Source organism: Patiria miniata, unplaced genomic scaffold, assembly GCF_015706575.1.
Source record: "Patiria miniata isolate m_02_andy unplaced genomic scaffold, ASM1570657v1 HiC_scaffold_24, whole genome shotgun sequence".
In the NCBI taxonomy this organism is placed as follows: Eukaryota; Metazoa; Echinodermata; class Asteroidea; order Valvatida; family Asterinidae; genus Patiria; species Patiria miniata.
In genome coordinates this window covers 539,181-566,662 of record NW_024037063.1, presented here as the reverse complement: position 1 = coordinate 566,662, position 27,482 = coordinate 539,181, and the positions used below count along the sequence as shown (strand labels likewise).

Sequence of the window (27,482 nt, the reverse complement as noted above, 5' to 3'; positions counted from 1 at the left end):
GCATAAAGCAAAGAGAGAACTCAAACTTATTTTTCTTTTTCGATAGCAAAAAAGCAAAAAGAGAAACAAAACTCCTTTGATTGAAAGCAAACGGCAGATGTGTCACCAACAGAGGGCGCCATGCAAATGGCCAAAAAGTACACAAGTAGTAGTGGTACATGAGGTTTTAGGTTGGTGTGGATTGCAAGACAGAGATAGATGAGCTGAAATCATTTACTGTTAATAAAAGCCTGGGGTATAATTAATTTGCTAAAATTGCTGAAAACCCTGTTTCGAAGCTGGTGTTGTGAATGTAAGTTGTGTGATTTTACTAGGTGCGTAGGTAGGGCCATAATCGGTAACTTTTGTTGGTCTAGATTCCGGACATAGCCAGGCTGCGATTGCAAATTTAATTCGCAGCCAGGCTAGCATAGCTCACCTCCATAGCTAGCTGGATGCCCCGGTGCTAAATGCCCATGCTTCAAAATTCTTTTGAAAATACTTAGAACTCTCACATGCATGTAAGCTGCACAGAAAATTGATGATCAGATGATCAATTTTGGAGAAATTTGCTGGCTAAAAAGCATGAAGAGTGAGCAAAGTTGGCCTGATTATAGTTTTGCACATTTCAAAGCACTCGAGATCCTGTCAAAGTCCCACTCTGCAACACCCTCATTCTCTTTGTCTCTCTTTCTCTGTGTGCTAGTGGATTTTCTCATTTTTTTTTTGTATCAGGACAGAACCTCATGGAAGATACCAGAGAGGGAAAACCCGAGGCAGACGATGGTGATGCTGCACTGTCAGGCAATCAGGATGGGAAGGATGCTGCGCAGCAAGAGGTTCCAACCAGTACAGGGTTGCCTGTCTCCAAGAACCAGATGAAGAAAATGATGAAAATGGAAGACTGGAAGGAAAGAAGAATGGCCAAAAGGTACTATGGGCTCTGTGCGCCAACAAAAGAGGGCGCCTTTTCACCTCTTTTGAAAGCTTCGTGGACAGGACACACAGCGTGCGCATTCTGTACTGTACTGGTTCGGCGCAAAATACACAGGACTTTCTGAATGTGCAAAAGCTATAGCCACCGTGTCTTCAGGTGAGCGTCAGGCGTCGTCGGTGCAAATACGTTCAAATTTAACTTGCGATGCCCTGAAAATAAAGCCTAAATTAAGAAATGACGATACTTTAAAGAAAGATGGTCATAAACCAGTATGTCCACTTGCAAGTCTGTGAGATATGGTCAACACAATATAGCACCGCCCGCACAAAGAACTGCAATAATTGTAATTAGGTCTACATTATGACTGCCACAGACATGAACAAACTAGTTTGGACAATTCTTCTGTAAAAGGCCGCTATTTCTTAACTTGAGCTTTATTTTCAATGCTGTTTTCACCATATACGACCCAGATCTTGTAGTTAAGGAATATCTTTGAACAATTTCAACATGTCTCTTCAATTTTGAGAAATCTGCCTCTTAAAAAGTGTATAAACCTTTTTTGGGACCCCCCTGTAGATGGGAATTGTTGCTTCACTATAGCCCAGCAATTTTATGTGCATAGGGAAAAACAGCTCGGAACCAATCTTAAAGGTACAGCAGACCACTTGTCATTGGTGCATACATTTCATTTGAAGCACTCTGATGGTCGCTAATGATTAATTTAACTAATACGAGAGCACCATCGCCCCTCTTTAAACCTTTACAGGCTGAAGGAAAGGGAGAAGAGAAAGTTGAAGAAGATTCAGGAGAGAGAAGGAATGCCGGAGGTTGTCGACGACGGCCAAGTCCGCATCAAGAAACGACGGATGAACGACCCTGAGGCTAGTGATGTCAGGGTGGCCATCGACTGCACCTACGACCATCTCATGAATGACCTGGTAGGTTTTGTGCACATTACATCACATGGTTTGAGGGGTAATACATGAATGTGGCACTTCTTCTTGCATGTGAAACCAAAAAAACCAAGAGAGTTGTTAGATCTCTGGATGCTTGCTGAGAAGCCACTTCACGAGTTGCTGCATCTGCATCAACATCAATCAGACCATGGTACTTGTTTGGTGGGCGATAGAGGGAGCACTCAGAGATGATGTGGTCAGCAGTCTGCACGAAATTGTGGCACGAAATTACTGGAAAAAATCGGCTAAAATGCTGCTTTTTAAAATTTAAAGCAGGAAATTGATTCTTTAATTTTTACTTAACTTTGGCCGATTTTCTTTTTTGTTAATAATAGTGTCTCATTGGAACACTTAATTTGGGTAGTGCAAGAAAATTAGTAATGCAAGCTAAACCTTTTATGGAATTTAGTGTGCTACACCAAAAAAGGATTGGTATTTCCAAAGTCAATGTTACTTTATGTGTGCTCAGTACTGCTTGTTTAACCCTAACCCTTACCAAGTCGCCCAAAATCCTTTTTGCAAAATAGAGTAATTTGCAGGATTGAGGCTATATGGCAAAAAGTGATGGCTGACTTTGGAGGATGCACTGTATCAAGGTCTTGGGCCAAACCTTGTGTTGTTTATGCTCAGCCGTGCATAAATTTAGGCCTATATTATACTTGAAATCCTCCGCACTGCTCCAGGATGTCACTGGCTCTGCCTCAACATAAAGACAGTGATTGCTGGAGGGACTGAAAACCCAATCCACATGTTGGCCCAGGCGGGATTCGAACCCGGGTCACAACGGTGGAAGGCGAGGAAAGTACCGCTACGCCAACCTGACTCCCTAACCTGTGATGGTTCAGCTACAATACTGATCCAAATCCACTACCTTCTGCTTGTTCATGTCTTAACCACTTGACCACCAAGCTCGCTAAGACTGGCTGACCGTTTCAAATCTGTTATAGCAATCGCGGTATCACTGTGCTACTGTGTTATCTGTCTTGTGATTCTGTCCCCTTTGGCAGGAAATCAAGAAGCTCTGCAAGCAGGTCCAGCGGTGCTACGCTGAGAACCGCAGCCTGACCAACAAGCCGCTGCAGCTCTACATCTGCGGCTTGGTGGGGAGATTCCAAGAGATCAGCGAACAGGTCATCACTGGCTACAAGAGCTGGGATGTAAGTAGCAGAGTCTAGGTCAAGTCCATCACAAATCAATCTCGCGTCAAATCACAATTCGGGGGTGTGGTCACAAGTAAGGCTAAAAGTTATGGACATGAGTTATGGACTGAAACTCAATCTACATGTGGACTAGGGCAGGAATCGAACCTGGGCGATAGAGGTGGAAGGCGAGGAAAGCAACCACCACTGCGCCAAACTGAGGTTCCCTCTGACTTCATACAAATAGCTTGTGACTTGACTTTCACTTGAGACTGAATTACAAGCGATTGACCTGTTCTTTGAATATGTAGTAAAGTAGTAGTAAAGTCTGTCACAAGCCAATGTGGCCCATCAGGCCGGAGTTTATCTCCGGTTTCAGTAGCATGAAACAACTGAGAATATTTCTATCCCCCCTGGATGGGATGCCAGTCCATCGCAGGTTACTCCCCAGCTAATGCCGGTACCCATTTATGCTCCTGTGTGGAGAGAGGCAAGTGGAGGTGAAGTGGCTTGCCTAAGGACACAACACATGGCCAGCAACTGGATTCAAACCCCTGACCCTCTGATCATGAGTCACTCACCCTAACCACTAGGCCACTCTCACCCCTTTGAATACGCAGGTTCACTGGAAGACGGATGGACCCGAGGCGACGTTTGGCCGGGACAACATTGTGTATCTGTCGTCAGAATCACCCAACTTACTGACAGAACTGCAGTCAGACAAGGTGTACATCATTGGAGGTCTAGTTGATCACAATCATCACAAGGTATTAATATTATCATCAAGAGGATTTATCACCTAATGATGCACTGAAGGTAGTTTTACACTAAGCACAAAGATATTTGCTCAGCAGAAACAATTTTGCATCAACAAGGTTTGTGCTCATAATGTTTGCTAAGGTTTGTAGCCATTAGGTTTGCAATACACGCTTGGCAGAAACATTTTTGAAACCATAATTTCATGTGATGTCATAAGGTACCTGTATTAATAGTATGAGCTTTCTTGATCTACTGATGCACCAGGCATGCTTTTACACTATGCATACAATTATTTGCTTGGCATTAACCCTAACCTTCCCAAATCCTGCAAAATCCTCTTTGCAAAATGGAGGATTTTGCAGGATTGAGACTACATGGCAAAAACGTGTGGCTAATTTTGGAGGATGCACTGTGTCAAGGTCTTGGCCGGACCTTGTGTTGTTTATGCTCAGCCGTGCATAGATTGAGACCTAGATTATACTTGAAATCCTCTGCACTGCTCCAGGATGTCACTGGCTCTGCCTCAACATATTGACAGTGACTGCTGGAGGATTTTGGAGGATTGAGGCTGTATGCAATTTTTTACATGGAGGCGGTTGGAGGATTTTGCAGGATTAAGGTTACATACTAGAAAAAATGCCTAGGGAGTTAGGGTTAAACAGGTTTGCGACCTCCATTGTACTAGGCATTTCCATCGTATTTATCACAAACATTAACTCTCAGTTTTGATTAACCACATTTTTTATATTTCCGTTTTCAGGGTCATTGTTTTGCACTCGCTGAGAAACACGGCTGGTCGCATGCCCAACTGCCCATCAGTGACTACGTCATGCTCAGAGACAGAAAAGTCCTGACGATTAATCATGGTAAGCTCATTCAAAATGGGTACCTGACAAAATTATTGAGCATGAAAGTTCGTTTCCAATCCCATTATTATATTAAGTAAATAAAAGATACCTTTTTGGGACTTTGAGTTACAATTTTTTCCGGCAAAATTTCCTAGGTAATTACAAGTCCCAGTCAGGACTAAGATGCCCTGATGAGAGAATTTCAAAATTCCTAATACTTAGAATGTTCCGTTTTAATGTTTTATGGTTGAGTGAACCCAAAATAGGATCGTTTCCAATTGCAAGCTAACATTTCAAAACTGAGCAATACAGTGCCCCTGCATTACAGTCACTGACACATTTTTGCCAAGAGAGGGTGTAAATGTGTTCAATTTTCAATTTGTGCCAAATTACAAACTCCTTTTTTTGATTGAATTTGGTACAATTTTCTTGTCGTCAACAGTTTACGAGATACTCCTGGCTTTCATCAAAACAAAAGACTGGAAGGAAGCATTCCTGAGGGTCCTACCCCAGCGGAAGCTTGCAACTGTCAAGGATCCCTCAGAGGCCAAAGGTGAAAGTTCAGATGCCGTGACCTCTGACAAGGTTGATTTGGTGTCAGGAGAGGCGACAGAGGAGGGCAGTACAAGCTAGCACAGGTACAGGCTAAGTTTTAGAGTACGCTTTTCTCTGACGTGTACACTTTTCTCTGTGGTGTGCACTGTACAGGGTGGTCAATAAATTAAGTTTCATGGGGGACTTGCATTTGGGTCTGTTTTGTTTTTGCAAAAACGTTTATCAGTATTAATCAGAGAAAATGACGGGAGCCACATTGGAACCTGTAGTCTCAGGAGTGCCATACTGGACTTCAGCTAGCTCAATCTTGCTCCATGTTCAGCTCTCGGAAAGAACCGGGCCCAATTTCACGACGCTGCTAAGCGCACGGTTTTCTGCTAACAGAACCTCTGTCTATTTCATGGAGACCATGAGCAGTTAGCACACAAAAGGCATGCTTACCTCGTAGGAAAAAGTTGCTAAAAGCAATGACTTAATAGTAGAAATCTCCATGGTCGCTCAACCGTTAGCACATCCACGCTGTGAAATAGTGCTTGAGGTTAGCAGATTTTTTCCTGCTTAAGTTAGCACAACTTTTCTGCTTACTGTTAATTAAGCAGCACCATGAATTTGTGCCTTGAGCCACCCCTCCAAGGACCACATTCAAGAAATAATGGAGGATTTTGCAGGATTGAGGCTGTATGCTTTTTTTTTTTTTTTACATGGAAGCAGTTTGCAGGATTGAGGTTACATCCTTGCAAAAATACAGAGTTGAATATAGTTCCACTCAGGGGTCACAGTTATTTTTGTTTTATTTATTCAGAAGTGACAAAAATTTGCATTTTACAATCAAGAAGTCAAAATTGTACTGTAAAAAGGTGATTTGAATACATGTAGTGTTATTTACAGAGAACAACGGTGGGGTCAACATTCAAAATTTAATTCCATTCTTAAAGTAAACATAATTCCAGCAGGCACATAAAAATGTGTAATTATAAACATTTGATACAAATCTAATTTGGACGGAGAATAAATGGAATATTCCATGATATAAAGTGCCGCCAGATGCAAGAAATTGTCAAAGAACCATCGCGGTTGAGGTTGGAGTTATTGTTGATCAGATTCTTATATCAAGACGAACTTACCCTTAAATAGGCCTATTTGAGAAATGGTGGACACAATCAATATGAGGGTCGCACTTTTGGTTGGGTAAATTTGGGTAAATGCGGGTAAATACAAAGAGTTTACCTGAAGCAAAGAGTGCCCTCGTATTGTGTCCATCCTATCCCAAATAGGCTATTTGCATTCCAATGTATATTTGATTCATTGTAAATGTACCTAATGCATATTCATGATTTAAGCTTGCGATACATTCCACCCATTGCAAATTTGCATACTGTAAGTGCTGGCATGACATGATGACAAATTGAAAATTCAAAGTTATGAATATGTATGAGGTATTGCGATAATGCCATGTCCATTGATGGACATATTTGGCGCTGTTATTTATAGAATTCTGCATTTATGATCACAAATCTGTGCTCACCAAGTTAGTAATGAAAACCTGTAAAACCCTGTAAGCACAGAATATTAAGATTACAAGACGCATGCAGTGACACACAATATATGAATAATTCCACTCATATCGCTACAAAACCTTCTTTTCTTAAACCTCAACAGAAAAAAAATATTGCGCAAACGCATGTTTCTTTACAAAAACATAGAAGTGTATTTTTGAGAAGCTCTATAGATACATTATGTACAGTGTAAAAAGAACAGTGTATTTACTTGTTAAAATCGACACAAACACCGTGAACAACTTTGGTCATTGCCCATTATTTTTTAGCCTTTTACCGCTGACCCTAAACACTCGTGCTGATTACCCTGGTTCCAACCATGTTTCTACTACTTGTGACTGTAGACATCAGCCCTTTTCACACTAGACAAATCTCGGGGTTGACGCAGGGTTGATGCAAGGTTGAAAACATGCATCGTTTCACACTTGAAGAATTTCAACCCTGCGTCAACCCCGAGATTGATTTTATCCCGGGTTGAACTCAACCCTGCCCCAGACCAGGGTTGAGATTTTCAACCCGGGTTGAAATTCTTGCCAGGGTTCAAAACAGTAGTAACTGAGCATCTAAAGCTTGATTTGCATGAAACAAGTGTGAAACGATGCTGGATTGAATGCGGGGTTGAAAAATCAAAAACTCAACCTGGGGTGGCCCGGGGTTGAGTTCAACCCGGGTTGAAAGGCTCTAGTGTGAAAAGGGCCATACAGTGTATGAATGTACATAGGATTAGTCATTATTACATTACAAAGGCACGTTGGAGCACAGTTTGTGTTCTGCATCAAGCAGGAACCAACAAGAGAAAGCCACTACAACAAGTACAGAAAAATTGACAAGTATGACGTCTTCATCAAGTTCTTCATACTAGACGAGTTAATAAGACAGTTACTATTCACTATCAAAGTGTTATGTAATAGCGAGTGAGGTCACTGGATTTAACCTAGTGATGGATCATGCCACACACTTGGCAACCGATCCAGCCATTGGTACTGCATGTGCATTCGAAGCGAAGTAAATCGTTTGAAAAATTGGTCAGTAAATGCTACCTTTCGATGGGCAACTGTTTCGCTGTGGACTGTAATAATACAAATAAAAGTCAAACCTGTAGATTTTTGTCTGAATTTCTAATTAAACAACACAAAAATGCTCAGAATATACACAAGTCCATAATGAGTAGTGGCCATGTTCGCATCAGCTGCCTTGGGTGATCTTACGTAATCACATTGATAGTGAACTGAAAATTACTAGAGTACAAGATCTGTAAGACTAGATAAACCATTATCAACGTTGTATCAAATTCAAGTGCATTTAAAAAAACAAACTCGGAACTTCAAAAATAACCACAAACTGGCCTTTAATACCTGCGGAATTGTAACATATAGGGTAGCATTTATATTTTAAAACTTCAAAGGCAACACTCCATACATGCAATAACCACCATTATTAAATTTCCCTTTAAAATGCTAGAAAGTAGTTTCTTGTGCCACACGCATGCAAATATTCTTAAAAACACAAAGCCAACACCAAGTTGGAAATAAAACATTTCAGTGTTTCTGAATGTGGACTGTTAATATGTACATTGCTTGTACCGAGTTTGACTCAAATTCATAGTGTTTCTTCTACTTTTACAAGAACAAGGTGTTGTTTAACTTTCTTAAAATAACCCTAACTTAAGGCCCCCCCCCCAAAAAAAATACTCGGTCTCTGGTCAGCGCACGCGTCGATTTTAATCATGCGCGTCAACCTTTTTTCTTTTTTTTTAATTAACACGGAAGCTACAACAACGCCCTCTATTGCCGCGCCTCCTCAAATTTTTGTACCAAGGAGCACCAAGGAATGGGGAAATTGCACCAAGGCAAATGATAAAGGGCACCAAGGCAAATTATTGAGGACACCAATGTATAATGACACGAAAAAGCAAAATAGTACCCACCTTGTCTGTACAATACAAGCTTGAAAAAAAAAAAGCCACCAAAAAAAAAAAAACCCGCGTCGCCGCATCAATTCCGGAACTTCGGTCTTACCAGAGACCGACTATTTTTTTTTTGGCCTAATACCAACTCTATCAAAATCCATCCCCCTCCCCCATTTTGGGGGATTTTGGCAGATAAGCCATGTGTACCAAGTCCATCAAAATCCACCAGCACCAGTGGTGAATTTCAACGGATTTGGTCCTGAAGCATTATGTGATGCAGAGTGAGTGATGGATTTTGACAGACACGGTCTTGTACTTCGTAAAACTAAGTAGGGAGTTAGGGTTAAACTGATGACGCACAAAGTTTGCAAGGTGTAGAAGTTTTGATAAAATACAGGTTAGATCTAATGTCCGAAATGGTATTCCCCGCAAAGTCACCCTGAAGTTCAGAAGTAAGTGAATGTGCTTATGGAAGGCAGAAACTCTGCCGAGTACAAAATGAATTGCCTTCATTGAGCAGAATTAAAACAATGCGCAATTAGCATCAAGCTGTTTCAGCTTGTCTGTCGTGGCTGATATATTAAACCAAGAAATCGGTACGCAGTGCGCAGAGTCTAATGAAGGGAATAAATACATGTGTTTGTTTGCAAACCTCAGTTAACTACGGTAGCCTGTTCAGGGTTCCAGGGCCGTCCTCCGTCTTTTGGTGTTGAGATGTAGCGAAGTGTTGGAGTCTTTGGAGCTTGGACTGGGGGTGGTTGTTCAGCTGCTGCTGCTGCTGCTGCCCGGGACTTGGAGCGAGTCGCTGGCCGCTGATCGTGCTCAATCTTGAAGATGTCGGGTTTGCCGCTCTTCTGTCTTAAAGCTGGGTGGTCTGTTTGAAGAAAGAAATTGTTATTTCTCAACAGTACTTATTCAAAGTAAGCAGTTAGCACATCTTTTGTGCTTTGGCTAGATTCCTGTTGTACAACCTTATATTTCAGTACGTTGGGGAACTTGGGAAAAAACTCTTCTACAGGTCTCGTCCACCACAGGTCTTTATCAAACTTGCTCCATGGTTTTCAAAATAGGAAAATGCTAAACTATGTTAAAGGATCCCTCCAACCAAATCAGTAACCTACCTTCTCCTCCGAACAGTGTCTCTCCTTTCTTCTCGGCAGTGGCAATCTTTCTCCTGTCCGCCTCCTGCTCATAGGAGTAGCGCGAGTACCCGTTGGGTGTACCGTTCCTCTTCTGGCTATCCTCATGCAGTGTCGGGTCGGGCCTGTCCAGCTCCCCGTAGCCGTTCTGGAGGTTCATCATGGGCGGCGGCTGGCTGCGAGGGCGCTCTACAGCCGCCATGTCGTAGAACTCGGGGTTCTGGTGCCGCTTCCAGTAGTCCTCTTCGTTGCTGATGGCGCCGCGGATCATGTCCAGCACCAGATCTTTTTCTGTATTGTAAAAGAAATGTCGATTTTAACAGAAGCTGTGCCAACCCCAGAGCACCCTACCTGCACCTGTTATTCCGTATAGTATACTGGTACTGCCCAAAACCCTTCCCCAGCACTTCATGGTTTGTAAGGATTGTATATAACATTAATCAGCGCCTACATCGATTCGGAGGTTTTTGCAGCAGCTTCTTAATGGCACAATGAGAAGGTAGATGATTGGAGGTGATGTTACTAAATCAAATTTTTTCCCAGTAAATGCTTTCAACATGTATTCCACATACAAATATATATAAAGGGGAATGCGGTGATGCAAAAGATGTATAGTTATCAAAATACCTCGTAAAGAATTGAATTTACATGGCCTGGCAGCATAATTCAAAGTCTGCCTAGTCATAGTTGCCTATTTTTTGTGTGATCTTTGTATACATTGATCACTGTATCTGCTGTGCGCTGATGGCAAAACAAAGGTATCAGAACAGCAGATGAACTGATTTTCGTTCCCCAAAGAATTCTTAATGCCTATTTACCTCTCTGTCCAGCTGAGCAGAGCCAAGCTTGTACAGCATTGATGGAATCTGTCTGTAGGATCTGACACAGCATCTCCATCACCTGGGAAACAAACAAGCAAAGATATTTGAGTGGAAAAATCACTTCATGATAAATAGTTTTCACAGTGGCCATTGTTGAAATTTGACACATGTTGCATATGACAATTTTATTAAAGTTCAAATGTTTGTAGCTGTTGAAACGATATCAAGAATTTCCTTGGTCCTCCGCTGTGCATTACAATGTGTGTGGCTATTGGTAATCAATGATTGGGCCAGCCTCATTAGACTGGTTCCGAAAAGTCCATTAGAGTGCAACCATTGTTGACTAACACTAGGGTACATTCAATCAGAATTCTACGGTAAATCATAATGCATGATCATCTTTGCTCATTATTGTCAAGGGTCTATGAGTATTCCTAAGACAGAAATGAATGCCCAATGTGCCTACCAGTGCTTCCTGGTCAACCTCCGGGGCGATGTGATGGAACAGGTCCCTGGGCCGTTGCTTCTGACGGGAGAACCCCCTGGACATGGCCCTGGACGGCGGCGGAATGAGACGGCCTGTGTCGGCCGAGTAGACGCTGGTCCTCTTGGGTTGGGCTTCCTGTTGCTCCTTGATCTCCTTGGGTAGACCCAGGCCTGCTTTGTCTGTTAGCTGACGAAGCTCCTCGCGCCACAGGTCCGTGAGGGGGACTGTGGGGGGGGGGGGGGGGAGATAACTATTGCAGTTTAGAAAACATACATGTTCAGCCCATGCCAAAACCAGAAACTTCTTTAAAAACCTTTAATATTTTGGAAACTTTTGTTTCAGAATTCTTCTTTTTAGAATTGATTTTGAATTAACTTGCAATCCTGAGCTTGATTTAGGGATTGCAGTCTCCATGATTTTCCAATGTTTTGTGCAAAACCGGACAAGGTTTAGAGTTACTATCTAATAAACAAATCCAGTCAGATATATTGTGGTTTCCTTCCCGTACAGCTTATGAAACATGAGAAATGTTAATTTTAATGTTTAATGTAAAGAGCATGATTGAATTTTCATTTCAGCTTTGAAAATTGTGAAAGAATGATGGCAGCAGCTTTTTCAAACAGAAAATAAAAGATGGAAAACATCACTGAAGAAGTTTAAAATAGTCGTTTATGGGCTTAAATACAGGTCATGTAAATACTAGAAAAACACAGCAAGATGAGTTGTTAACTTTTCAGTGCGAACGATCAGAGCTTGAAATGATTTTTTTTGGAATTTACACCTCGGGTGATGTTGAAACAATGGTATTAGAATGAACCTGGTTGAATGAATGAAACACATGTATTTGTAGCTGAAATGATGGTCACTCCGCATCAAAAAATGGAACTAAATTGGACTGTGAAATGCTCTATTTCCGCTACACAATTCCTGTTGTAAAATCACAACCACAGCAAATCGGCACACCGTTGACCAAATGCACACAGGGGAAAACAAACAGACCAAAAACCACTCACTGAGCCCCATCTTTGGATCGGCTTTTTCCTTGAAGCCCAGCGGGTACGTGCTGAGTCCCGTCAGGGTGTTGATAGGGTAGCGGTGAGAGTTGAGGGTGGGGTTTTGGTTGTGGATTCTGTACTTGTGGGGGTTGACGTCCGGGATGCGGTAGGCGTACATCCGGCGGTCTTCTCCCGTGGAGGGGCGCCGGAGAAGGTCACGGCTCTGCTTGCTGATCAGGGCCGGCCCGTCATGGACGGCACAGATGGGGATATCGTTCAGCCCTGAGATTTGATAAAAACGCTCACTGAGGGAGTGCTGCCGAGTGCACATGGTGGATTCCTCATCGACCGTCCAATCGAAAGCTTCGTCGCAGCAACCCTCATCTTTTGATCGGAGAAGGCCCGCACACTCTCTGAAGACCAGACTCGCAGTTGAGTAAATCTACTTGCCAGGCATGAGTAGTTGATGAGTTAAGAGTACTCGATGACTCGAGTCGAAGGTTGAGTACAGTACACGGCCGTGAGTATATACAAGAGTTGACGAAAGACATGCTTGAGAGATGAGAGTCAGTTGAAGAACCATCTTGTGGACTGATTCTCCGATAGTTGATGAGTTATCAGCGGATGCAAGAAAGAAGTAATGCCTCATCACTAAGATGAAAGTCATCCATGCTTGTTTGGCATTAGGTCTATGAAATAAGTAGTCTTGTGTGACACCATACAGGCCCTCTAAGATGTCAGTAGTTTGAGGAGGTTGCAAAGGGAAGGGGGTTGAAATCAAGGAGGGCTGTGTTTATAAGAGATTCATGATTTTAGGGGAAGGTGGGTATGATTTTAAGCTTTGTATTAGAGATGTTGAGAACAGGTGATACAACAGTGGAGTTCTCTAAAGTGGTATTGTAACCTTATTCCTATCAATAGCAGAACTGGGCCAAAAAAATATTAAAGAAGCATTACTTTGTATTGCATGGATGGCACAAGATTATGATTCTACTGACAGGAATGAATTGCTGCAGATTTGAATATCATAGAGCTTCTTTTAGGAGAAATAAACATATGGTATTGTAGCTTTTGTTGTTGGGATCATTTTAAGCGTAAAAAAAATGTAGTGTGTTAGTATATCTCCATATCCAGATGAATTAGTTGCATGTACAGTTAGTGAAACTATTACACTACCATGCAATACAAAGAATTAGTAGAGGGTTATGCAGTACAACGATAGCTATAGCGATACAAAAATAGAGCCTCGTGCAGTTAACTTACTCATGCCAAATTTAGGGTCGGCCCGCTCCCGCATGGAGAGCGGGAAACGGCGGTACTGCTTTTGGGCATCGATATGATTGATCCGGTGGGATTGCAAAGGGGGGTTGATGTGGTTGGGGTGGTAGTTTATGGCCTGGACCGGCAGTCGAGCGGGGAGGGACATGCGGGTCTGGTCTAGCGTGCCGGTGGCGGGCCTTCGGACTTGGAGACGGGGGTTGGCGACGAAGCCTTCGTCGTGGACGGAACAGATTGGAATGTCAAGCAAACCTGCATAGATCAACGGAATACACACGTTAGTTTAAAATAAAAAGCAATGTAATCAAACCCGGGGATTTGAATAAATGAAAAGAACAATTTCATTTGTTTTGGTTTAAAGATCCCCAACATGAAATATGTCTTTATGAGTCTTGTAGTTCAAGGCGAAATCTTACCGCACTCATTCACAGTGTGTGAAAGTGATTTCTATGACTGAATTTTACTTATCCCACCAATAACCAAATAACAAATTTTGTTTGCACACTTCACAAGTTTCCCTAATACGCTACCTTGTTTTGGATAAAGATGCCCAACATGAAATATATCTTTTGTGAGTCTGGCAGTTCAAAGGAGAAATCTTACAGCTCTCATTCACAGTGTATGCAACTGATTTCTATGACTGAATTGCACGTGTCCCACCAATAACGACATTACCACTTTTGATTGTAAATTTCACCAGTTTCCCTTAAGCTACCTACATGCAATCATGCATGAAACACAAGTCTAATCAGAGCAATTTATCCTTCCAAATAATTCCCTTTGCCTCTTTGTGCAGGTGTATAATTTTGCAGCACTATTTTAGTTTTTTAATCAAATGAAAGTGGGCTCATTTGTTGAACCAGGAAACAATTGGTAAAGTCTAACAACATTTGTAAACTGCAGCGTGCCTCGTTCAACGTACACAATTGAGTGCCTGTCTGATAGCTACGGAACAAACCAGTCGATTGATCAAACACGTCGTCCACAAAGTCATCACTGCTCGCCGGCCAGGCGCTGTTAGTCTGTGGGCAGCTGGCTTGATTTCCTGCCAGTTTCAAACGCCCCATTTGCCACATCCGCTTTCAAACATTCCCAGCACCAAATTTGTAGCATATTTTTTTTTTTTAAAACAGAGTGACAAAAAAATTGATACAGCTTGTTTTGTAAGCAAAAACGGTTTTCAGTGACAATTAGAGTAGGGAATTTATTTTTTGAGCAACTGATTTTAAAACAAACATGGAGAATTTGGTTTAACTTAAAGGCGTATACATGTAGCATCACTGGATTTATCCAAAATGTAACCTTAAAAAATCAATTGACTGATCATTGGAAATAAAAAGTTGTATTGACAAAATTGTGTTTCGTGATCAAAAGGTTGAGAATTGTTTTTCACTGTTTTCTCAAAAGTATAATATCCACTGTGCTGAAACTTCAAGAGGTTCGGTTTAACATTCTTCTTTGGATTTTGAGTGGTGTTACTATTGGAAATGAACAAAGTGCATGAAAAGCAAATGATCCTATATGCCTTAAAATAAATCTTAGGGAGAATTTATCAAAATTTCTTATAAAAATCGAAAAAACATTGATCGGACAGATATTGAGGTGGAATTTATTCTAGCACCAAATAAGTTGGAATGCGGTCCTCTAGCACCATTTTGCCATCTTTTACATTCTTTTCTATATTTGTTTAGGTTTATTTATTTAAAGCTACAGTCCATCATTTGTAATTTGTGCATTTTGTTTGTTTGAAGCAACAAAAGAGTTCAAAATCTAATGAAGGACACTGAGCAACTAACCTGATGAAGTTTCAGCTAAGCTTCAGCTGTACATTCCGAGAAAAACAGCATTCTAAGATCTCAATTTCAAATCAAAAGTTACTGAATCATGTTTTGAATTGTTTTGAATTGCAGCTATACGCGACGTCGCGCACTGATCCGACGAATTACAACAGCCGCGCGCGCGTGTGCGTCGTTCCAATACTTGTGCGCGCTGCGCTGAATAACAAAACAAACTACTAATTTAAATTTTCCTACGGTGCTTCTTAAGAATCACCGTTGGAAATGCCTTCTTTCGTTGATTACTTCAAAATGACAGCTTCCCAGAAAGAATAATTTCACAGGGAGTCTAGTTCCCTTACTATCTTTCAACCAAGTTTGTTTTTCAACAATAATTACGCCAGTTACTTTTCGGAGAGCTGCAAATGATGGACTCTAGCTTTAATGAATCCATCAAAGCACTCAGGCGATTCCCAGCCAGTATTGGCGCCTACCTTTGATGTGTCTGACCCTGCCGGGATGTGGGTTGTGTCGGGCAAAGAAAGCGCTCTGGCTGAGATTGCCAAACCTGGCGCTGGCCATCGTGGCCGGCCGGTTACCAGCGAAGTCCTTGCGGGTCATCGGCAGGTGGTGGCCCTTGGCGCTGTTCTCTGGCACCACGCCCAGCGTGCTGCGGACTACCAGTGGGTCACCGTTGGACGGGGTGAAGACGGGCATGCTTTAGTCTGGGTGGATTCTGGAAGTACCAAGTTGGAAAAATCAAGATGAATATATCAACCAAATATGAAAGTTGACTTAAGGGAGATTTTTTACAGGTATAGGTCAAAGGGTACAGGCAGGGGGGGGGGGGGGGCGCACTCCCCCTGCCCCCTATTTATTTTCCCCTCCGTTTACTGGACCTTATTTTGGATCTCTGAACTGCTTTCAGAAACATTCCCCTGTCATTGTGTCAGGTACATATTAGCAGCTTTACAAGTAATCATCATTTTGTAACAAAAGCAGACGTGCAATTGTAAACAATTCTATGGCATTGCTAAACTGTAGGTTGCCCAAACTTACATACAAGTTACTGAGTTGGCTATAGCAGCCTTGTTTTTTAACCAACTATAAAGCAAAAAACACAATGTTTGCTAAACAAATTACAAAGGCTATGTCGTTATTTGAGTCACTTTGATGACTCTTCCTTTGAAGTCTGACTAATAAAATGATTATTGGCTTTACTTAATAATAACCCCCTATCTTTCACACACACATATTCAATTTCGGAAAGAATTTTGCATCCTGATGCCACTTTTTTCCTCATTTATGATCTCAATGAAGGTATGTCATTGCAAACAATGTTGAAAAGACATGAATCTAGGACTGAGAAACATTTTCAATTTTGTTAGAAAATACTTTAAAATGCACTTAACTCTCCATAGACTTTGTACACAAGCAAAGCAGTGGTACTACATCTTTCATCAATTTTTCCCAAACACGGTATTAATGACAAACATGGTAGTGATACACAGAATTCATGTGGATTCATGAACATGTAGTGTTTGCTCATATCTTGATTTTTAGACCTCAGCAGTAAAGGCTAGCGAACGTCACTCATAAAACGACCACGGTCAAGTATTAAATCAGCATTTTTTGTTTGCATTCTTCACATAATGGCCCTACACGCCCCTGACTACAGTGAAGTATGCTACCCAACTCCCCGTCCTAATCATTCTGCATTGAGTCGAATGCAAACACAGGTCTATAGAATTGAACCCAGGGCGCTCTTTATTATCACATATCAGAAATATCAATCATGGGAATTCAACCACTTTGAATGCCAGTAAAAATTGCGAGTAGACAATTGATTCTTTATAATTCTCGTCTCCCACTTTATGCTTCAAATGGAGACTCAATGTATTCTAAAACCTCTTCTGCTGGTACAGTGTCAAAACATCCAGCACTGCACTAGTATTTGAATTTTTATATACTTTTTCCTTCATTGTGAGCAACTTCCAACTAAGAATATAAAGTATTTTTTTTATTTCTGAATGCTGCGATGAGTATGGATATTTTTACTTTGAGGTTGCACGATTCATTTATTCAAACTAAATGATATTTCCTTTTTTTGCAATTTACATCAAAACTGTTGGATTATTGAAGAAGCAATACATGTATGTTGCGAGAGAAAAGGGTACAAATTCAGGTCGGAATGTAAAGAAAAATTCCAACTTAATGTAAAGTGAAATACAATAAAAATTGTTGATGAAAAATTAATTGAATACAAGTCATAAATAAATGAAATGAAAAGACAATAAGAAAGAACCCCATGTGAATTATGCTTGCCGTATCATCAAGCCGATTTTTCATTAAAGCTTATTAAGACTCATTAATCAACTCTTTTTGTCTGTGTTGAATTCTCACGCAGTCAATATGTTGTGCAGTGAATTTGTGAAGTGTGTACACTTCTCATCCACGATATTGCATTTGGTCAGTGTTGCATTCACAAATATTTTATTTTTTGTTTTGTTCCAGAATTCAATACATTTTTAAAAGATTGTTAAACTGGGTGGCAGAATGACACTACTGTATCTCTATTCACATTTCAAAACATTATGTCAAGCAAAAATAACAATTTTTTACTATTGCTTAGAATGCATGCTAAGTTTGTGTTTTCTCTTATTTCAGAAACAAATTTCTAGTTTTGAGAGGTATCACATGGAAAATAGTCTCAAAATTTACAGATTGCTGTTTCTGACATAAATTTAAGTCCTTGGTCAAACTAAATCAAAAGGTACACTTTGATGTCAGATTTTTTAATGATTTGTTTTTAAGATCAGAGAGAGTCAATAAGGCCAGTCCTTTGCACACATCTCCACCCCTGGTAAATTTTGTTTGTTTATAAAACCTGTTTTTTACTTTAAAAATAATATTTAGCTGTTGGTCACTAGGGCATTAGTTTTTATTTGCAGAGGCATTAGCACTGGTGTACCAACACAACAATAAGAATACAGTGCATGCCTTGTCTCCCAACAGTAAACAGTTACCAGTCTACAGTCAACATGAAACTGCAAACGGTAAATACGGGAACTTTGCTTTGGGTAAACTTCCAAGATAAGTTTGGCTTGATTGTCAGTCCCAACTTTACATCTTACAGCTTACGGTAGCACTGTTCTGGTTTCTGGTCAAGTTTCTTTGGGTTGAAATGGAATTTAGACCAATGCTCATTTAATACAAATTTTATGACTTCAAAGTTCATTTTTCCAGACTGGTCACCAAGATTGGACTCAAATCATCAAAAAAGCTGCAGAACAAATTATAAGAAAATCTGCTTAACTGAAAAAGTGAAGAGGACAAATAACCCTCCACTGATTTTACATATAATATTTGCCTAAGGCTAAGATGCACAATTTTCACAAACTTTCTTATTTAGATGTTTCCTTCTCATGAATTCCAATGAAAATTGAAAAAAATACTGTACAGAGTCTTTTGTAGTTTGGAGTTTACTCATTTTTTTTCAAAATTCCAAGTTGCATGCCTGAGATGATTAATAAATTGTCAAATAAATTTGCTGAATTATTTTGCAATATATTTGACTTTAAAATCAGTGTGATCAATTCTAGCATCAGACATCTTTAGGCTAATAGCAACAGGTAAAATCTTTATTTTCCAAATAATGCTGTTTTCTACACTGACACTATGTTTTATTTGCCACCCCAGACAATTTTTCAACTTGTTCTCAGTTTAGAACATAACTTTGGACCCTGAAGTGACTCCAAATGCAAATTCTACGTGGGAGACAGTTTGTATATGAATCCTGACAACCATGCCTGCTGATGTGATAAAAAGACAATAAATGACATAAAGAGCAAAGGTTTGCCAGTGAACGTGTGTGTAGAGATTTTCAATGGACATTTTGACTTCTGAAATTGGTAGTTTACATGCATGTCAGAATTGCATATAAATTGAGGTTTTAATCTCTAAAGATGAAAGACTGGATCTCAGCAGTCAATTTGGATTGTTGGATTAAAATTATTTCATGTTCAAATTTAACATAGTGGAATGTATCGGACCACTGAAGTACAAATGTTTGGATGAACCATCATCGCTTGGAAACTAAATGTCACATATTCCAAAGTTAATACAAAAAGAAATTTACTTTTAACAGGATTTTGTTTTAATACCATTTGCCTGGATACCGGACAACTGCTTTAGAGGAATATCTGATTGGCTTCATACACAGAAACTGCAATTTTTTTGAGAGAATAACTTCGGATTTTCTTAGAACGAAATTCTAAACTACCTTCGGGCATTCTAGCTGTATACATATCATTGGCATTTGTTTATCCTGACGCCTTCACGGTTGTTGCCGCGCGCGCCGCTCGCCTGTAATCCATTCCACGCCACAAAATCTAATTATCTCTTTATCGTCGATCAAATAATCACCTCCAATGTTTTTAATCGGTTTGTGACAGCTTCAAAGTCCGTTATGTCAACTTACAAAAAATAAGGTTGGGTTAGACTTTAACAGGAAATGTTTTGGTTGCTCGCCATAGCCGTTCGATAAAACATTACTAATCCCTCGCGACATTCACTTGTCCCATTCTGAGGCAATAAAAACGTACATGCACGCACCTGTTACCATCTGTACATTTTTGTGTGTGATTTGCAGAGTCCCAACTCGACTAACCAAAATTCCCCGTCAATTTCAAACCCACATTTCCCCCCAAAACTAAACTCTAACATCACGAGTAAAAAAAGTTTAGAGTTATTTACCTTTTCAGTCAGAAAATCAGGCTTCGGGTGGCAACAAAGTTTCCAAAAAAGAGAAAATTCCGGGGGAAATAGTTTCTCTGGCAGCGCAGTCTGTGGTCGTCTGGTTTGTGTTGGGATAGTTTTCATGCATGAATACGTGTGGGGTGCTAGCGCACGTACGGTGATTGTGACCCGTTGCTAAGGGACGGAGCTCCCCTGTAGCCCCAAACAGGGTCGCGGACTCAATCGATTTTCGACCTCAATAGGTAACAAATCCCAAAGTTACGGGACAAAAGGGGTGAAAGATCATCCCATTGTGGGCACGGGTGCTGAAGTGTAGGTTACCCTCTCGGATTAACTGGTGTGTTTCTGGTTAACATGTTTACTGTCTTGTCATATTTGAGTAATGGCAATAATCCTTCGGGAGAGAAAGGAGTAGGCCTATAGCCTGCGCGCCTTTATTTTGCATCCAACCAAAATTGATCTAAAATCAACTATAAATTGCAAATCTTTGATCAATGAGTAAGGATTATTTACATCCGGCGACATCGATTTTTTTTTTAAGAATGAAAACGTCAGCATCTCACATCCGGGATCTCCTGTACTTTTTGCAAGGTTATAGCAGCCGGCTTTCAAAACTGTTTATGAAATTTTTCTGCAAATAATTTAATAAAACCAGAAAGGAAATGTTCAGTATATATTATTCCATCCCGTGTTAACTGAAGTTATCATGGATGCTTAATCATCAGGACATATGCTAGGGTCATCATGGGCGTCGCCAGGATTTTTTCTAGAGGGGGACAAAGCACACCCCCCCCCCCGAAATCCCTGTACTTCCAGCATATTCTCGATTTATCATTTTCGAGGTTGGGCAGGGACATTTCCCCCCCCCCCCCACCCATTAAATTAACAGTAATTTGACTTCGGGCCTCTTTTCCCCCACCTTTTTTCTCCTATTTTTTTTTGCTTTTCCGGGGGGGGGGGGGGGGGGGGGGAGCAAGCGCCCCCTTGCCCGGCCTTCGCGACGCCCATGGATAGGGTGCGCCTAGTGTGAAGTGAACCCTTATGATCTTGTATGTATCCACTCTTGCCATTCATAGCAAATTTGATTTCGTTTTGAATTACAATGTAATAGGATTTGTAAATTATTATTTAATTAAATTCTTGCGAGTAGGCTATGCTTGTCACCCGAAAATACTTGCCGCTTCCCACGTGTCGTCAACTGCAAGCGCAAAAAACCGCCGTCATCCGCGCGCTTAAATTTCAGAGTAGTGCGCATGCCCAAATGCAATGAACAGCGGTTCGATGGCGGCATGGCATGCACGAACGTAACTTACGTGGTTTTTTCAGCCGATACATTATCTCTTTAAATTGAGCATCCGCGTGTACAAACGATTTGATGTCGTTTATGAGCAACCAAAGAAGTATTTTAGCTCCGAATTTATTCATTAACGGACTCGTACGAAGTTTTTGGACCCTAGAAAACCCGGAATCACCAGGAGGAGTCATGTGCATGGTGGTCGTGTGGAACCATACCATTTCGGATGTGTACGAGGTATGTTGCTATCTGTTTAATAATAGCTGCATGTTTTTTTTGCTTTCAAAATCAAGAAGTTGCTTTAGTATACTGTGAGTCAGTCCAGTAATTGCTGTTTTATTAACAAATTGACCCGACCGGGGGGGGGGGGGGAGGGGAAAGTGTTGAATTGAGAAAGGCGTATTGAAGTAAAATTGCTACGGCGAAAACAATTTTCAATTTCTTTTTAATTCCCAACTCTCCTGTCATGAACGAACATTTCAGCCCCATTAATTCATTACAATGTATGTATGATTATCTTGACATGGTCAGGTACTGAGGCACTGGTTGAAAATCCCTGAAATGTCACACGAATTGGTGAAATTTACGATAAGTTTGCTCGCCAAGAGAATTTCCACTGGGCCATCTGTACATCATTGGCTGTCGTCTGACATCCTTTGCTGTCATCTGAGGGCGCTTTAACTTTTCTGACCAATTACAAGACGTTTTTTCTTTCCCTCAGAGTCACCATGTCAAATGAAAGCAATGGGGTAGTTGGTCAAGACAATGGGAGGTGGTGCAGTTGGGCGGATTGAGCTGTGATGTGGCGGGGGAAGGCTGTTAACTAAAGGTAATCTGCTCTATCTCCTCTGTGTTTTCATGGGGGTTGGAAAGTTTTTCAGTAAGTCGTAAATGTTATGTACCCTATCACATCAAAAAAATATAAGGCTCATGAACATGATTAACTTATTTAACATATATATACAACTCATTTATAAGTACATGTTTTACATACCTCAAGTTTATCGGTTTCCTAATCTGTCATTGTATTTTTTGCTATTATGTATGTCTTTGCCCATTGTAAATACAAGTTGACTGTGGCAGTATTTTTGCAAGCTAGGCAACACAGCCAGAAATGTCCCCTGTGTAGATGACATTAACCGGAGCCTGTGGCAGTGCAGTCAGGTGGTAGAGTTGGAGAGAGCAGGCTTTGATCCTCCTATAGTCTTGATCTCCCATGCATGGAGGACAAATCACTAGTATTGTCAGATCCAGTTTCCCTTTTGATCACCCCTACAAAGGTGGTTTTCTGTTTGCCTCACTGTTTAGTGCCATGTAGCAGCTCCCAGGGAACGAACTGGCTTGTAGGCAGTTCACGATGATAACAGTATCCAGCTAAACCCGTCCACAGATAGGCCAACGTGTCTCCATCCTTCGGAAGATCTCCGTAAAGGACAGAGCTGGGTACATGGTCTTGCTAGCTGATGTTGAGCACAACCGGGAGCAAGCATATTTGGGGTTAAGGCCCAGCACTCACAGCCTTAGAGCACGACGGACTCGTCTGAGGCAAGAAAATACTGATCTTCACATTCCCTTCATATTCACCTTCTCATCATATTAATGCTCTACACTTTATGTTGTTTAGAGCTGACCGGGCCTTTGTTATTTTGATATCATTGTGAGTGGAGTTGACCCATGACCCAAGTACTTAAAATCCCTGACTTCTTTGAGCATTCCCCCTTCAGTGGTTGGCAGAGACACGTGGTCTGGGGTGTTATAAGTGATAACTACTGTCATATTACTCCCGCCTAGTGTTCCGGTGAACCAGAAAGCACTGTTGACTGAAGCTCCTGCTCTTGGAAGTGACACCCTTGTCGGACCAGTGTTTTGGGAGGTCTCTGACCAAAATTGACCAGCGGTAGGTTGGCGGGCCATTAGGCAATTAAGTTATTAATGCTACACACTTTGTAAGTATTTCAGTGGACTGTTGAAAGGCAGTCTGGTTACTTGAAGTATTGCCATCTGGAATATGAAAACACTTCTCTGTACTGGTGCTGCCACTCTTTTCCAGCCAGATTACGGCATCACCATTGCCGTACCAAGTATCAAGATGGGTCTGCAGTGGGGAATGTCGGGCTGGTGACCACAGTCTTCCAAGCTACAGCAAAGCAAGACAGAGAACTTTACCTTGAGAATCTCAGTAAAGAGCATTATCAAGAGCATCAATAACAGCTTATCCCGTCGTAACCTTAAATCTGCCCTCTTGGATCGCTCAGTATCCAAGAACTCCGCCCAAAATCAGAGCGCAGTGCGAGTTCCACCATCAACAAAACCAGTGTGGATACGTACAGAGACACTCGATAGATGAAGAGAACATTTTGAGGTTGCTCTCAACCACTGCCTCCCCCACCCTGCAGAGCTATGGACATCCCAGCTCCCCCTTGTCCAAACTCGGGTACCTCTGACGATCCCCAACACTAGAAGAGGTAAAATCAGCCATTAAAGAATGGCAGAGCAACTGGCCTGACCACATCCCCCCAGAGCTTCTGAAGTACGCTACTGGTCTGATCAGCGCCATGCCTTTTATCCATTTCTGGCATTCGGGCAAAGTACCAGCAGAGTGGAAAGAGGGATTATTGTCACTCTGCATAAAGGGAAAGGTTCCCGTTCTGAATGCAGCAGCTATGGGCCCAGCACCCAGGGAAAGTCTTTTTGCCCCTCATTCTCCTGGCCTGGCTAAATCTTGGCTTACTTAAGCACAGATGACAACAACAATCCAGCTTCACAGCCAGTCGCTCTACAGTGGATGCCATCCTCGCCCTCCACCTTCTGTCTGAACTGTACCAAGAGTTAAACCAACCGTTATCTGAGGCTTATGTTGATCTGAAGGCTGACTTTGACTCTGTTGACAGGACTGCACTTTGGAAAGCTCTTCAGAGTATAGGGGTTTCTGACTGTCTACTAGACCTCAACAGAGATCTCTACGCTGACACCACTGCCATGGTGCGCCAAGGAAGAAAGGTTTCTGAAGTTCCCGAACATGATCTGGCGTCAAGCAGGGCTGCATCCTGGCACCCTCCATGCCATGGAATGAATTCTCGAGAGGACCACTACAGGTACAGGCATCACTTTCGGTCAGCATACAATTTTTGACCTGGATTATGTGGATGAAGTTGCCCTACTCAGTCATAAGACCGAAGACCTAACAAACTCTCTTTGAGTCATTCCAGAGTGAGTCCGCAAACATGGCGTTAACAAAGATCCAAGTTTAGAAGCTAAATCACAAGTACCCCCTGTCCCACATCCTGGTCTGCGGGCAACCTGTGGATATCATTGAGGACTTTATCTACCTTGGCAGTAAGATCTCCAACACAAGGCGTAGTGGACCTGACATCCTTAGATGGCTCGGACTGGCATCTTCTGCGATAAGTAACCTACGCCGGACATGTGTCATCCCTGTCTTCTTATACAGGTCAGAAACCTGGACTCTCCTTGATTGCGGAGTCGGCTTGAGTCCTTCCATCTTAGGTGTCAGAGATCCATCCTTGGCATTCTCTGGTTTGACTTTCTCAGCAATAACAATGTCACCTCCAGAACACGGCTGCCCACGATGGCTTCCTTTTAGCCACTTTGTACGCTTGGATGACAACACCCCAGCCAAGAAGGCACTTGGTATTGCTGTTGACTCCTGGAATGGTAAACCCCCAGCTTTTGGCTGGACAAAACCCATGCAGAGGCCGATCAATCAACTGGATTGACCAAGCAAGATAGAGAGCATTTGGAACCGAGCTGTTTGACGATGGCACAGGAGGCCGGCGCGACAGAACAATGCTGTCATTGCAGCTGAGTGAGTGAGTGAAATGCATTGCCCTGGTTACTACCTACAAGGTGAAGAAAGCACTGGGCAAACCCTAAAATCATCTAGATTTCCATCTTCAGTTTCTCCATACAGATGCATCACAAGAGGGAAATGGCACTGTTTGAAAATTGGCCATCACAGACCACTACAGAGATTACCTGTACCACGCAGAAGATACTACGCAGACGATGTCACTGTGTATATTGACAATAACCCATGGACATACATGTTTGTCCTTACATAATATTGGGGATGGGGGAGGTCAAAATAGAAATGGGCAGAGGGATTGGTAAATAGTGCAAATTGAAGTGTTGCGGGAAAATCTTTGGCTTATTCATATGAGGGTATCCACCTGTTTTTATAATTTTCTCTTTCAGGTGACAGTATGCATTTTAACAATGAAGATGACTCTGGGGTCAGTCTATTTATAAATATTTAATAAAACTTGCATTACAATTTGGAACTGAAGTTTTTCATTGATTTAATAATTAAGATTCGGACTTGACAAAGTGTTGAGGGGGCTAATGAAATACTTTATAAAGTGTTTGGGTAAAAAAATGAGTGTTTTTAAAGTGTATTCAATTGGTTGCCATTGTAAATTTGAAAGTAAATTTCATACACTGTACCATGGATGAAGCTAATTCAATATATTTCAACTTTTTTAATATCTTGATGAAAACCTTGGAGCATTTTTTTCTCGCAGAGAAATTTGAAAATCTACATGTACCCTATCAAGCTGTCAAAGAGTCATTACTTGAGAGGTGTTGTTCACGATTTCATATGACATGAATTAAATTATATTTTGTTGTTCCTTTTCCCCAAGCTTCTTTGTCTTCAGTATGTTCAGTGTGATTGGTAAACAGATGATGACTGGCAGGAACTCCTTCTACAGAACTTCACCCTCCATGCAACGCACAGTACCCTCCATGCAAGGGACAACAGCATTCTTACCCTCCATGCAACGCACAGTACCCTCCATGCAAGGGACAACAGCATTCTTACCCTCCATGCAACGCACAGTACCCTCCATGCAAGGGACAACAGCATTCTTACCCTCCATGCAACGCACAGTACCCTCCATGCAAGGGACAACAGCATTCTTACCCTCCATGCAACGCACAGTACCCTCCATGCAAGGGACAACAGCATTCTTACCCTCCATGCAACGCACAGTACCCTCCATGCAAGGGACAACAGCATTCTTACCCTCCATGCAACGCACAGTACCCTCCATGCAAGGGACAACAGCATTCTTACCCTCCATGCAACGCACAGTACCCTCCATGCAAGGGACAACAGCATTCTTACCCTCCATGCAACGCACAGTACCCTCCATGCAAGGGACAACAGCATTCTTACACTCCATGCAACGCACAATACCCTACATGCAAGGGACAACAGCGTTCTTACCCTCCATGCAACGGACAACTGTGTTCCTACCTATTAAAGTAACTTTGGTCGCAAGAGGGCAGTGAAGTCTAAGAATTATGAGGGATTTAAATCATTTTAATTGGTCTCTGCTATTAAATTAATATTCGCCAATTGTAAATAGATCCTTTACTCGTGGGACACTTTCTGTATTAAAAGGCTAAAAAATTGTGCAAGCTAGAATTTTTAATGGTAAATTGGTTCATCGTTGGTCTCCATGAGTTCAACTGGATCAGTTGAAACTTTAATGCGCAATTTTTGAAACGAACGAAATCGAACATAGCGATGTTTTAGCGAATCTACTTGCATTTTTGTTTGCGCATTTTGAAGTAAGGACTTGAGTTCACTTTTCCCTCTGGAAGTTTTCGAATGCCTCTTGTCAAGACCACAAGGAGAGGAATACAAGATTTCACCATACCAGGTAAGCTAAAAAACATCTTTGAATTTAAACTTAAATTGCCACAAGTTCCCTGTGAATTAATTTAGTAATTATCAAGTTATTGTTGTGTGGTTTGGGTGTGAATATGAATTCAAAGTCGACTAAATGTTTGTTTTCTAACTTAATTTAGTTTCACATTATTCGATTTTAATTTTGGGTAATACATTTTAAAACTTGCTAGGCCTATGGCATGCGTTACAATCATCTTGATTAGTTACATTTTTTTCCCAATTTTTGTTTACATGGCCTAGTTTGTGATTTTATTCTTAAATTAACTTCTTAATTTACACTTTTGTCTGTTGTCTTTTTCATATAAACATTTGTATTGTTTATGTTGTATACCCATTAACGTCTCTTTTTATTTAAGGAATATTCGGTTATGGTAGGCCTATATTAAATTTCCTGTCTGTTTTGATATTTTATACATTTTTAAATCTTTAAATTGCTAGTTTTTGTTTAATTAATTTATATTTATATGCTCAGGACCCTGTGGAAGACCACATATGTGAATGGGCTACCCTGATAAAAGATCAGAAATAAATAAATATTAATTTTTGGTAATTTTTTTATTTATTTCAGGTTTTCATGCAGT

The 27,482-nt window shown here is 41.2% G+C and overlaps 2 protein-coding genes across 6 annotated transcripts; one reads left to right on the top strand and one right to left on the bottom strand.

Moving 5' to 3' along the window:
- The first annotated feature begins 148 nt into the window (after positions 1-148).
- On the top strand, positions 149-27,482 carry LOC119732585 (tRNA methyltransferase 10 homolog A-like). 4 transcript variants are annotated; one of them, XR_005271572.1, is made up of 9 exons: positions 149-292; positions 720-910; positions 1,683-1,854; positions 2,880-3,029; positions 3,632-3,778; positions 4,531-4,636; positions 5,061-5,256; positions 21,907-22,014; positions 25,847-27,482. XR_005271572.1 is itself a non-coding variant. In XM_038206155.1 (7 exons), exons 2-7 carry the CDS (start codon positions 726-728, stop codon positions 5,249-5,251), a joined length of 951 nt encoding a protein of 316 aa, XP_038062083.1. In that variant the 5' UTR covers positions 149-292; positions 715-725; the 3' UTR covers positions 5,252-6,218. The 4 variants fall into 4 exon arrangements, 1 of the variants encoding a protein (XP_038062083.1); XR_005271570.1 differs by having other exon boundaries at positions 715-910; XR_005271571.1 differs by having other exon boundaries at positions 149-314; positions 715-910.
- On the bottom strand, positions 8,859-20,049 carry LOC119732584 (protein TBATA-like). Of its 2 annotated transcripts, none has more exons than XM_038206154.1 (7): positions 19,889-20,049; positions 15,628-15,869; positions 12,099-12,362; positions 11,065-11,309; positions 10,596-10,677; positions 9,760-10,068; positions 8,859-9,512 (listed from the first exon to the last, which is right to left on the bottom strand). In XM_038206154.1, exons 2-7 carry the CDS (start codon positions 15,848-15,850, stop codon positions 9,292-9,294), a joined length of 1,344 nt encoding a protein of 447 aa, XP_038062082.1. In that variant the 5' UTR covers positions 15,851-15,869; positions 19,889-20,049; the 3' UTR covers positions 8,859-9,291. The 2 variants fall into 2 exon arrangements, with proteins under 2 accessions (XP_038062082.1, XP_038062081.1); XM_038206153.1 differs by lacking the exon at positions 12,099-12,362 and adding an exon at positions 13,344-13,610 and having other exon boundaries at positions 8,861-9,512; positions 19,889-20,047.

Coding starts and splice junctions, on each gene's coding strand:
- LOC119732585 (XM_038206155.1), top strand. CDS start 726: ATGGAAGATACCAGAGAGGGAAAACCCGAGGCAGACGATGGTGATGCT. Junction 1,855..2,879: donor ACCATCTCATGAATGACCTG/GTAGGTTTTGTG, acceptor CCCCTTTGGCAG/GAAATCAAGAAGCTCTGCAA. Junction 4,637..5,060: donor AGTCCTGACGATTAATCATG/GTAAGCTCATTC, acceptor TGTCGTCAACAG/TTTACGAGATACTCCTGGCT.
- LOC119732584 (XM_038206153.1), bottom strand. CDS start 15,850: ATGCCCGTCTTCACCCCGTCCAACGGTGACCCACTGGTAGTCCGCAGC. Junction 10,678..11,064: donor AGGTTGACCAGGAAGCACTG/GTAGGCACATTG, acceptor TTTGTTTCCCAG/GTGATGGAGATGCTGTGTCA. Junction 9,513..9,759: donor GACACTGTTCGGAGGAGAAG/GTAGGTTACTGA, acceptor TTCTTCAAACAG/ACCACCCAGCTTTAAGACAG.